Source organism: Zonotrichia leucophrys, chromosome 5, assembly GCF_028769735.1.
Source record: "Zonotrichia leucophrys gambelii isolate GWCS_2022_RI chromosome 5, RI_Zleu_2.0, whole genome shotgun sequence".
Classification (NCBI taxonomy): Eukaryota; Metazoa; Chordata; class Aves; order Passeriformes; family Passerellidae; genus Zonotrichia; species Zonotrichia leucophrys.
This window is the reverse complement of record NC_088175.1, coordinates 58,698,249-58,711,134: the sequence shown is the minus strand read 5'-3', so window position 1 is coordinate 58,711,134 and position 12,886 is coordinate 58,698,249. Positions and strand designations below refer to the sequence as shown.

The 12,886-nt window shown below is 44.3% G+C and overlaps 1 protein-coding gene across 10 annotated transcripts in view; it reads left to right on the top strand.

The window, feature by feature from the left end:
- The window catches only part of KTN1 (kinectin 1), an 82,035-nt gene that overhangs the window by 29,000 nt on the left and 40,149 nt on the right, over window positions 1-12,886 (top strand). For 9 of the 10 annotated variants that reach the window (XM_064715877.1, XM_064715881.1, XM_064715880.1 and 6 more), the window contains exons 4-8: window positions 618-785; window positions 3,033-3,163; window positions 5,500-5,616; window positions 9,745-9,885; window positions 11,740-11,846. In XM_064715877.1, coding sequence (XP_064571947.1) covers window positions 618-785; window positions 3,033-3,163; window positions 5,500-5,616; window positions 9,745-9,885; window positions 11,740-11,846 — 664 coding nt within the window. The remainder of the gene's footprint in view (window positions 1-617; window positions 786-3,032; window positions 3,164-5,499; window positions 5,617-9,744; window positions 9,886-11,739; window positions 11,847-12,886) is intronic. The other variant, XM_064715872.1, reaches the window with a different exon arrangement.

The window sequence follows — 12,886 nt, the reverse complement described above, 5'->3', positions numbered from 1 at the left end:
GAGGGCTGGGGTCAGGCAGAGCCTCTGAGCACCTCTCTGCATGTTAATGATGCCCAAACCTGCTCTGACAGACGAGAGATCTTCATTAAGTGCAGTGGAGTCTGCATGCAAAATGAGCTCGAGTGCTGCCCTGCTGCATGCTCTGCCCAAGTGGCTGAGTTCACAGGTGATGTAATCCATGAAAATGGTGCCAGTGAAGTACCAGCTTTTAGCAGAATAGGGACAGAAGGCTTTATTCATATTTTAGGGATGCTGAATAATTTTCTCCACAGCCACAAGTAAAATCGTTGATGCCACGTGCAGCTTTCTTACTAAAGTGAAATGAAAGTCAAATGTAAAGGTTCTTCTCTTCTTGCTAAAATGCTAAAAGACAGCTTTGGAAGTAGAAATTTAATTGAAGCTATTAAATGACTATGCATTAGAGACCTTTATTTAATGGACTTACCTGAAGAGCTTTAATGAGTTAAACTGTGAAGGATAATAGAAATGGAGAGTATAATTAACTATTGAGGTTGGAGATTCTTTACTTCAGCTCTTAATGTTGTGGCACCTTTTCTAAAAATGTTGGTGTCAATTATTACAAAGCTTTAACCCATCCTGTGGACTTATGATTACAGTTTTGGTGGATGAACCTCTTATTCAAGCAACTACTTATATTCCTTTGATGGATAATTCTGACTCAGGCACTTTGGAAAAGCGTGAGCCGGTTGAAGTTGTAAAACACAATGTGAATGAGGGCATCCAGAAGAGCAGTGGCAAGAAACTGAAGAATGAAACAGATAAAGGTAAGAAACTGATATTTCAGTGTGTTTCTGGCATAGCCTGCTTGCAAAATTCAGCAGGGAAGAAGTGTGGGGAGAGGGATTCTCTCTGATGTAATGTGAAGAAGGGATTTGAGGAAAATGTTTTTGCAGGATGCTCTTCTTGTGTGTGCTCATTTCTGCCTTTTCTTTGGCACTGTGGAAAGGGCTCTGTGCCATCTGAATCCTTTCAGCTCTGACTGGGCTTTTGTGTCCCCAGTGAGCAAAGGGGTGATCACAGACCACACAGATGCAGTGAGGGAGTTCACAGAGGAGAGTTCAGACATTGCTCACAGGGATGGACTCCAAACCCAGGGCATTCAGCACAAGCTCTTGGAGGCTGCAAGGGCAGCCTGTGTGCTCTAGGGCTGTTCATGGAGCTATCTGAGGCTGACCCAGTGCAATACAGAGTGACCTGAAACAGATTGTCAGTGGAGAGAGTCTGGCACTTTCCAGGAAGACTCAAATTTTCCCTTCAGTGCAGATAGAATTGCTTGGGACAGGAGAACTTCCTTCATACTCTCCCACAAATGCCTGGAGTGATTAATGAGCATTGTGTTCCACTCTGAAGCTTTAAATAGGCCTCTGACCATCTCAAAGCCTGATGAGGTGAGACCTCAAGTTTGTGAGCAGCCAGAGAGAAGCCAGGAGCTGAGCAGTGACACCCAGCTCAGGTTTGGGCAGAAGGCTGATGCTCCAATATTGTCTGGTCACTCACTTCCCTCTTTGGAACCTCTCTGTTTAGTTTTGTCTTCTAAAATACCCCCTCCAAAGCTTCCTGGCAGCTCTTTAATTGGATTCCCACATTCCTGAGGCTCCTGTTGGGCTGCTGGCTCAGTGGCTGCACGTTTCTGTCCTGCAGCATCAGAGCCCCTCACGTGCTCCTGTCCCTTCTCATTTCCTCGGCACGCTGTGACCTTCTCCATGAACTCCTAATTCTCCTGTGTCAGCTGGGATTTGCCCTCCCAATATAGAAATCTTGCCCTGCTCTAACTGTAAGCTCCTTGGGTGCAAGGGCAAGGTCTGTGTGCCTTCAGGGAGCACAGGGCTGGGGCTGCTCCTGCTCCTGGCCCAGCTGGGGTCAGTTCCTGGGCTGTGGTCTCAGATCTTGGCATATTCCTGGTAGCAGCATCACTGGTGGTGTCAGTGCAGCACTGATGTGAGCTGAAGTGAAGGCTTAGTTGGTTTAGGACTAGGACAGAGTGTGCTAGAATTCCTCAGCACTCCCTCCCCATGCTCTGTCATTCAGTGATTTTATGCTTGGTAATTTCTTTTAGGGCATAGAGTCACTGCTGCTTTTTTGTTCTTCATTTATTTCTCAGACAGATCTTTGGGTTTGATGTGTTAACTTGATTTCAGGGGCATGTTTAGCCAGACCTGTGGTGACCAGACCTGTCTCCATGATCTATGGGACAATTTCTGACCAAGCATCACTTCTGAGCTTCTGCTTTTTTTAATTCTTCCCATCCCTTCACAGACTTCTGGCCACTGGTGAATATTTGACAGGAACATGGGGTACCTTGGTTTGTGCTCCCATTTCCTGGAGTCAGAGGGCCACCTAATGACCTGTTTATGAGCAGCCTGTTTGTGAGCAGTGGTTTTTGTTAGAAAAAACAGTTTTGTTTCAGTTGAATTGTCTTTCCTTGTGTGTGTCTCTTTAAACACTTGGTCAGCCATTAAGAGGGATCTTACTGATTTATCTTCCTACTGCTGAACTCTTCTTGCAGCAGTTCCCTCAATCTAAATTTGGAAGTTAATATTTTTGTCTTCCATATATTGTAATCAAAAATGTGCCAGTTTTTAAATTAATTAACTTTTCATGTGCATATTGCTTGTGCAGCCAGGCTGTCTTCCAAATTGAGAGCTCAGTTTAAATTACTGCCATGATACACTGGAAAGGACTCTTAAATTTTTCACCTTTATGCTATTTTTCTCCTCCAAAATCTCTGCCATGCTTTGTCTTCTTGCTAGCAACACTATAAACGTTACCAACTGTGCAAACAGAGTGCTGGGATTTTCTCTTTTCCCAAAACTATCAGCTGGCAGATTGTTATCGGGTTTAAATTGGAGAGATGTTGTTGTTGCTGAATGTTCGTGACCTCTTGCTTCTTGGCATTTCAGACTGGAATTAAATATAATGCATAATGATACCCCATCACATGCTGTTTCAAGGCAAAATAAATAATTCTGTATGGAGTCCAAAGTAAATAAATCCTCCCTTCTGTGTTGCAGAGAATGCTGAAGTAAAATTCAAGGATTTTGTAACATCCATGAAGAACATGATCTTCTCTGAAGACGAGGCCCGCTGTGTAGTGGAGGTGTTAAAGGAAAAATCTGGTGCAATTCATGATTTCTTGCAAAAGGTGAATGGCTGTGGATTGTGTGTGGGGGGAAGACAAAACTGATTGAACAACCAGAAATGGGAAGGGGTGCTGTCAGATGAGCTCTGTCAGTGGGATCTGGGCAGAGTCTGCCTTTGGGAGGCTCTCTGCAGCTGCTCTGGCCTTGCCTGGCATGCAGCACTGAGCTGTCAGATGCCTTTGTGCTGCCATCTGCCATGCCAGGGGTGGCTCTGGCCACTTGGCAACAGCAGGAATGGCCATGGAGAGCAAGGAATCAAGCAGGAGTGCTGCTGCTGACACGTGTGTGTTGGCACAGGGAGGGATGGCTGGTGGCTTTTGGGAGTGATCTTTCCCAAATGTGTAAATAGGATAAGCTGTGGGAGGAATTCAGAACTAATTCTGTGCTTTGCACGTCTATACAATGTAGTTTGACTCCTTTGGAGATTTTTCATAGGGGTTATGGGGCAGTTCAGGTTTGGAAGGGATCTCAAGGGGTTTGGAGTGCTCCAGCCTCCTACCTGAAGCAGGACCAGCTCTGAGGTCAGCCCATGCTGCTCAGGGCTTTATCCAGGCTGGATATCTTGAAGCCTTCAGGAAATGGCTGCAAAACCCCTCTGGGCAACCTGTGCCAGTGCTTGGCAATTCTTTTTAATTCTTGTGGTCAAGACAGAAGAGAATAGTGTCCACCAATACCTTATCAACACAGAATCACAATCCTTGGGGTGGAAGGGAGCTCTGGAGGCCATCCAGCCCAATCCCCTGGCCAAGGCAGGGTCACCTGGAGCAGGTGACACAGGACTGTGTCCATGTGGATTTGGAATGTCTCCAGAGAGGGAAACTCCACCCCTTCCCTGGGCAGCTGTTCCAGGTCTCTGCCATCCTCCAGGGAAAGCAGCTTTTATTCACATTGAGGTGCAACTTGTGTTTTAGGTTGTGGCCATTGCTCCTGGTCCTGTTGCTGGGCACACAGCTACTCCTCCCTGCCATGACTCACTGTGGGTGTCACTTTGTGCTTGTCACATCCTGTGTGTCACACTTGAGCTCTTGCAATCCTGTGTTCCTCTGCAGACACGGTACCAGAAATGCAGAACTGGCTCCGTGGCAGTCCAGTTAATGCAATATATCACAATAACAGCACAGTTTGGGCTGATGGGGGCTTCAGGAGGCTCTGCACTCTAGATGCCTGCTCAGAACTGGTCCAACACTGAATTCTGAGCAGTTTCCTCAGGGATTTGTCCAGTTGCATCTTGAAAACCTCCAAAGACAAAACCCAGTAGTGCTGCCCTTGGAATGGTGTTGCCTGTTTGAGCAGCCACCCTGCTTGCTCTGGTTTTTTCTTGTTTTAAAGGAAGGTTTGGTGTTAAAGCTGAACCTTTAGGATGAAAACTGGGTTTGTAGACAACAAAAAAAAGTGGGTTTCTGTAGGTGGAAGTGTGAATTGTGTTCTCTCTGTAGCTCTTGACAGTGTGTTTGTACTGCAGGCATGCACATTACCTCTAAAGGAGAATTTCCAGACAAATTCAGGGTCCATTAATGGGACTGACACTTCTTTCCTTCTTCAGTTATCAGACTTGAATGAGTGATGTCCAAGTGATCCATCCTCCTCCTCAAAGCAGCACCAGCTCTGAGGTCAGCACAGGCTGCTCAGGGCTTTACCAGTCTGGGCTTGAAACCTGCAAGGGCTGAGACTGCACAACCATCACACTTCCCTGAGTCAAATCTGAGCACAAACACAGAGAATTTGTGCTCTTTATGACATTTATTTCATTTATAGGGCCAGTATGCAAGGGGATTGTTCCTCTAGGTCTATTCCCTGGGGATTGTTCCTCTGGGTCTATTCCCTGGAGTATCTCTGAAACTTTTTGTGTCAGTGTGCCAGCAGAAATGTAACTACATCAGCTGGAGGCTCTCCTGGGAAGTGGAAGGAGACACCAGATCAGTGTTTCTTTTTCCCTTTGTAGTGAGATCTTCCAAGCAATTGCATTTGTTGGATTATACCTGCCCTGTGTGTGGGCTGGACCAGCTGATCTTGGAAGTCCTTCCAACCACAGTTATTGACTGATTCAGCATCTCTGCATATTTTCCCATTATTTCTCTTAATGGCTGTTCTTTTCCAATGGGAAGCACCTTAAGAGCCCATTTACCCTCTTAATTGCTTCCCATGCTTTCAAAATGCATTTCTTTGCCTCATGAATCCATTAGTGGCAGAACTGGGTACTGGTGGTGCCACGTGCATCCATCGTGCAGATGGAAAATTTGGGAGCAGGAGGGAGTGTTTCCTCCCCTCAAGTTTGCTCTGCTGCCTTTTACTGTGCTGTGCCACTACTTGTGGTTATTTTTATGTCATCCTGCTGCAGGCCAGCAAGGCTGAGACAGCTGCAGCTCTGCACCAGCTCCAGGACAAGGAGAAGATGCTCACAGCAGTGAAGGAGGAGGCAGCTGTGGCAAAGGAGCAGTGCAAGCAGCTCTCCCAGGTAAATACTGAGGTGTTCATGGCTGTAGAGAGGAGCAGGGGTTTGGAGGATTAGCAGCCAGCAAATGCTGGTACACTCAGCTAAGCCAAAAGATAGAATATTTGTTTTTACTGAAAAAGCTTGCCAAGACACTATATTTGATTTTACAGTGTATTTATGCAGTTACTTTCCAGTAGTTTTTCCAGAGAATTCAATTTACTGAGACTTGTAAGCTGAGCTTGTTTTTCTTTTCAGATGATTACTTAAAAAGCACTTCCTTCACCACTATGAGACTTTCTGTGGATGCAAATATGAAATGCCTTTCCTGCATCTCAGTTTTAATTTGGTCCATAGTGTAGCATTCGTGTGCCTGTGTGTTTCTAGGCACAACAATCATTGGTTTTCTTCAAGAAGGAAGATACAGAAAGTGCAGAAGATACAGAAAGTGCAGAAGATATAGAATATTGCCTGCTTAGCCCCTGGAGATGCAGCTCTGATTGCTTTGGACTTAGAGGGATGCTGATGCATCACTGTCAAAACTGCTTTATGAAAATTTATTCTTTTATTAATGTTTCAGAGGAAAACCGTTACAGTAGACCAAATAATGAGGCAGATATGAGAACTTTGGAGTCTTGGGAGAAAGATTTGTGTGTTTTGGCTGGTCTGGAAGCACATGAGCATTACTCAGGAAGGCCACGTTGTGGGACATAATTTGGGCACAGAAAGTTGGGTGGCCAAAGGTGGGAGAAGAGTGGCCAGAGGATGCAGGAGTTGGGAGATGAGAGGGGAAAGAAGGGAGTGGGTGTTGTGTGAACTCCTGGCAGGGCACAGCTGTTTACAAGTGGGATGAAGAGGTTTGGGATCAAGAAGTTCAGGATAGTCAATGTGTAATTACAGAGAGGAGGGGCTTGTGGTGTGTTTGGAGGGAAAAAAGAAACTAGCTCAGGACTGCAGAATAAAATTGGAGAGAGGGATCTGCTGCTGAAGGAGCAGAGGGAATGGATGAAGGAATCTGAGTGTGGGAAATGCAGATGTGGTTGGGTAAAAAACATCTGCAAAGTGGTGCTTGTGAAGGAGAGGCAGGAGCTGTAGAGAGGGAGTCATTGGGGGGTTTCCCATCTGAATTGGGGAAGGGAAAAGCTGGGAGAAAATGGATAAAAGCAAAGTTGCTGCAATGTTGAAGTATCAGGACAAACAAGGGATAAAGCTCAGCTTGACTGATAAAAGCTCTTATCTCCCAGTTAATGTGTTTCTCTGAAAGCACTGTCAAAATCTAAAGGTGCTTCAAGGTGCAGAGTGATTCCTGCAGGGATCTTGATGGAGATAATACCTGGAGAGGGTAAATGAGAGCAGGAGCTGAGTACCTCAACTCAGAGGTATTTGGCAAAACACAAACTGGGGAAAAGTTAATCTTCCCAGGATCTCTGGTTCTGCCCTGGCGGGGTAACTGGGTTATTGAGAGCTACAAGTGAATGGTGGGAATGATGTAGGGATACAGGAGGCTGCAGTGTGTCCTGGTGCCCTTCTTTTAATTGCATCTTAGTTTAAAAAAGCATGGAGAAAGATTTGTTTCAAGCTCTCTATATTGTATTTGCAAAAGTGGCTTACAACGTGGAGTTTGATCTACAAGACAGAGTAGCTTTTATTTAAACTAAAAGGTGAAAAAGACTGTAATTACTCCTAAGAGATAGAGGGTATTCAGGCTAATAATTTAGAGCATTTAAATTGTGTCAGGACTCCCTGGCAGTGTTAGGAGTTAGTTGTGTGGCTGAAAACACCTGAAGCTGGGGTGGTACAAATTCCTATTTGTGTGATGACAGCTGCTGAAAGCTGCACTTAATGGTTTTGCTTACTACAGCAAGTGCATTTATATTGCAGAGGAGCAGCTCTGTGGATTTCTCAGGTGTCTGGGTTGAATTACTGGCTAATAAAAGATTAAAAAGCAATGTGTATTTTCATCTGAAAGCTGTAATGTGGCATCATGCTGGTGGGATTCAGGGCTTCTCTGGCCTTTGTAGTGCACTAATAGCCCATCTCCTGTGGCAAAGCTGTTGGCTTTGCAACCTGCTGCAAAGCAATTATTTTGCTCTAAAGTGCTCTATTTTGCTACGGTGCTTTACCTGTTCTTCATTTTGCTAAACTTGGGATGAAAGTCTAAGCTTTGTCCTCTGTGATGTCTGTGGTTTTAGTTGTTAAGACTCTGGTTTGGCCAGACTTGATAGAAATAAGGCTCCCATCTCTTCTGAGACAACACAAGATCAGTGTTTAAATTGGCAAACTTTTTAATAAACGTGAGATTTATGATGATACAGGATCAGTGTAAGGTTTTGGAAGTTTGGTTTGATTCTGTAAATTTGCTGAATGAAGATTTGATGCTGACTTCAGGAAGGTTGTGAGTTTGATCCTCACACCATCAAATGTTGGTTTTTGAATTCTTTTTTCCCTTGTTGAGGTTGGGATTCAAGGTACTCCTGATGATATTTTGCGTTCAGATTAGGTGTTTATTGTTTCTTATTTATGTTACAGTTTCACAGGTAGTGAGTTCTACAGTTCTTCACTAACTAGGTATAAAATGGTTAACAATCTTTTGCTAAAGGTTTTTTAAGGCTAAACTATCTAATTAAGAAATGACACCTAAATTATTTTCACTTTTAATGCAATAACTAATCACTCCAAGTCCGCAATGCAGACTTTTCTGTCCAATTACAAAATACCACCCAAACCCAAGAAGAAGGGAGGAAGGAAGAAGGTGGTGAAGAAGGAAGAAAGTAAAGAAGAAGGACCAGCTTCTGCCTTAAAACTTCTGTCTTGCTCTCTCTATATATATTACTATATTTTAAAACTCTAAACGCTTAAGTTTTCCACCCTGTGGTATTATACACTTCTAATCAAACTCCACACCCATAATCCCAGTGTTATCAATCAATTTTGGAAGCCTGTTTCACAGCCTCAGGTCAAATATTGAAGTGCTCTCCTGGGAGTCAGTCTGTCAGCACAGCAAGTCTAAAATTCGCAGCGTCCAGAACTCCAACAGCTTCAGTTTGAGGCACTCTTTTATTGTACTTTTAGTTATCTTAAAAGACTCGTAGCCTTAAGAAAGCAGCAGTGGGTGACTTGTTGTCAGGATCTTTCGCTGGTCAGAGTGACCCTGAGAAAAGTTGGGAAGTCTCTTTTCCCATCCTGGTGCTTGAAGGAGTCAGAGCTCTTCATTTCTCACTCTCAAGGTTGTTTATTGTTCCTTATCTGTAAAATTCTTTCTCCTGCCCTGCTGAGGTCCATTCAGCAAGACAGTCCAGGCACTCTGCCCCCAGGGCAGTGTTATGTCTTTATACTAAAAACTACGTGTACAATGTTTACAATTACTTCCCAATACCCATCACCTGTGTTAGACAGTGAGCTTCTACTCTAAACCAATCTGTAAATGCCAACATCACAGCAGAAGATGGAGGCCAAGAAGAAGAAGGAGAAATGTGACAGTGGTCACAAGGGTTTTTGAGGTGAAGAGAGAGGCGAGAATGTTGACTTCATGTTCAGAAGGCTTGATTTATTATTTTATTATATATATTACATTATGACTATACTAAAAAGAAATAGAAGGAAAAGCTCTCAGAAGGCTAGCTAAGCTAAGAATGGAAAAGAATGAATAACAAAGGTCTGTCTCCTGGCAGAAAGTGAGAACAACTCTGCCATGAGTGGTCAGTAAATCCAAACATCCACAAGAGACCAATCACGGATCCACCTGTTGCATTCCACAGCAGCAGATAACCATTGTTTACACTTTGTTGCTGAAACTTCTCAGCTTCAGCAGAAAAAATCCTAACGAAAGTATTTTAATGAAAAGATGTCTGTGGCAGAGAAAGGCTGGATATGCCCAGATCCCTCCATCTTTCCCCCTTGAATTCCCATTCTAAAAACCCCAAAATCTAAATTTCCACCTTGTGATAAATTCACTATCATTCTACTTGATTTGTCATGGCTTGCAGATCTTCATCTGAGGTTGGTAACTTGCTCCGTGAGTCATAATCAAAACCACAGGGGCATTTTTGGTCTCTGAGCTCCCTGGCAGGGATCTTGGCTGCTCAGGACAGCCAGAGGGATGTCCTGGGTGCTGACAACTTGTTTCCCTTTTGCTGTCCCTTGCCACCCCAGGAGCTGGTGGCAGAGAAGGAGAGGAACGGTTTGCTCACGGCCAAGATGCGCGAGCGCATCAACGCGCTGGAGAAGGAGCACGGCACCTTCCAGAGCAAGATCCACGTCAGCTACCAGGAGTCTCAGCAGATGAAGATGAAGGTAAATGCTTTGCCAAAACTCCTGGGGTTGGTGCTAATGTATAACTGCTGAGAAATCGCTGCAAAACTTTGTGGTGGATTCCTGGTTTAAAGGAAAGGGAGTTCTCACAGGTGTGCAAAGCCCGGTGCTGGCCAGGCAGCTGCTCCCTGATCTGGTGACTTTTCCTTCCTGGTGTTCTGCTGAAATGTTATTCAATTAAAGTGTGAAGTCTAATTGAAATACTCAGCTTAAGGGAGCCACTAATGCTGATGATCATTTACCAGCAGATAAATGTCCCTAAGATTACAGTACAGAGTGACAGCATAGCATAATACACATGAAATATCAGTGCCTGAGGGAGTGCTTTGCTGGAAGTATTTGCAGAGCAGCCACTTTTATTGTTTTAAGACCCTTGTTACTTTCTATTGTAGTTGCTTTATAATGGAGTGACCTCAGAAGGGTTTGTTTCATCAGATTTAAAAGTTTGACTTAGATTTTTCCAAGGAAAATGGCCCATCTTATGCTTAGATTTCATTCCAGTCATTCTGTCCTGTATGGATGTCACAGCATTAAGCCCAACATGTGAACTTCCCAACTTCAAATTTGTATCTTCTGTTGGCCCTTTGGAGAGCAGCATCTCTGCAGTTTTGGAGCAGAGGAAACTTCTTTAGAACCTGTGTGGATAACTGCACAAGGAGAGGGCCTTGCTGCTGGCTGGGGAATGGGGAAAGAGACCTGGGCACACCTGGGAGACTTCAGCAAGTGCTGCTGTCCCAGGCTGAGCTGGAGAAAGGAAATGGAAAAGATCCAGTGCTCTGGTCCTGCTCCCTCTGCTGATGTGCTGCAGCATGGCAGAGGAGCTGGGAATGGTCACAGCTTCCAGCTGGGTGGGGTTTGTGCCCCTGCTTCTCTTGGGGTCTTGTTGGCATTAAAAAACAAAGCAGGCAAGGAAAAGAACCCCCCAATAAATGTCCAAAGCCCAGCTTGTTATGTTTGGGGCAGAACTGGAGGTGGCTGCCCTGCAAGGGACTGCTCCCTGCTGCTGGGTTGTTACACAAACATTTATTTGGATTTTCTGGTGTGAGAAGGGCTCACTGATGAATCATCCACTTGATGAAACTGGGTCCTGGAATGGTGTCAGCCATATCTGCAGGCTGGCACTGATAAAGGAGCACTGTTGTGTGTGCTCAAGGATTTTCAGAGCAGACTTTTGGGCTCCAAGACCAGCTCTGCTGTGTCTGCATATGCAGAGTCCATTTTTTTCTCTTTAAATCCTGTCTTTTGACATTGTTCACACCATTCTGAGCCTGGACTTTCAGGACTTCTTTCTGCCTTGGCTTTGGAACCTTGCTAAAAATCAGAATATTAGATGAGGGGTAGCCTTTTGTAGTTTGCATGCTGTAATCTGTGTGTTGTTAGTTTCTTTTTACTTTTCCTTGTTTGTTGAAAGGAACAGCAAACAAATTATCTAATGATAATTCACAGCATGTTTGTTTTATTTCCCTTTGGAAAAGTGATATATTGGTATCCAGTTATTGATAAATATCTCAGGTTATGTAGCTGAGCCATTGGTATTCTGAGTAACACTTATGTAGCCTTTTAAACCATAAAAAAGCTTGCCTGATAAATAGGTTGATGCACTGATATAAAAGGAAACCTGAGCTCTGATATGAGCACAAGGGTCTCAGTAGCACAGTTTAATTTAACAACTGGTGTGTGAGGAAGGAACAAAGCTCCCCCTCTCCCAAAAAACCCACTTAGTTTTATTTACTGAAATTATTGTGATATCTTCCCTACTTGTACAAGCTGGTTTCTTTTGTTTTTATTGCTCCTTAGCTTAATCTTTCCCAGAATTGATCTTTCTTTCCCCATCAGTTCCAGCAGCTCCGTGAGCAGATGGAGGCAGAGATAAGCCACCTGAAGCAGGAAAATGGCATCCTGAGAGATGCTGTCAGCACTTCCACCAATCAAATGGAGAGCAAGTATGTTGGCAGCTCTTTGGAGCCCTGTGTGCTTTTGAGCCTCCCCTGAAGAGCTGTTCTGGCTTCTGCTTCTTTTGTTTCCAAGTCGTTGGCTGTCTCTGAATTAGTGGTTAAGCTGGGAACACAAATATTTTGGGGCTGGACAGGTAGCTGGTGGTGTTTGCATTGAGCCAGGGCTTTCAGAACAAATATTTGCCTTTTTTTCAACTTGTAGCTTTTAGGCTGTGCTGCTGAGGCTTTAAGAGAAAGAGGTGCAGCAGTGCTCAGGCACCTCTGGTGTTTTTGGCAGGGTGTGAATCCTTCCCCTGGGGCTTTAGGAGAGGTGCTGGTTGTGGTCTCTTGGGAGAACAGCAGCTCTAAACTTACATATCAATACCCTGCAGGTACTGATGCTGCTGGGGTGGCACTTGGATTTATTTGCTGGTGTTGCAAATGGTTGGAAAAACAAAATTTGTCTTTTGGGAGTTATGACTTGGGCTGCCCCTGAGCTGGCAGGGAGGATTTTGTGCAGGTAAAAGCTGAGCACCCTGGTTAAGGTGTGTAGAAGACAAAACTGACACAATATCCTCTCTCAGATATTTATTACTGAATGTCAAGTGCTCAGAGAAGGGTGTGGAACTCTAATTTTAGGTGTTCTATTCATTTAAATGAAGCATCATTATCTTTCAGACAGTTATCCTGAAAAGGCTTTAATTCAAGCAAACCTGAGATAAAAATGAAATGCTTTTTACTTGCTTAGGCACAAAGGGGAACCTCTTAAAATTCTTCCCTTGGGCTGAACAAATGCATCTTCTCTCCCAGCTGAGAAAGTGCATCAGATACCTCCATGAGTTAATAGCCAGGTCAAGGCCAGGAGGCAACAAATATTCTGAAGGAATGTGTGCAGTTAGTCCAGGAGGAGCAGTCCTCAACCAGCAAGGATCAATAATCCTTTATGGGAAAAGAATGTGAATTTCTATGTGAGACCTTTCCTTATGGTGAGCCTCTTTAGCTGACATCAGCCTGCCCAAATCTTGCCAGGCAGCTTGCAGACCTCTTCC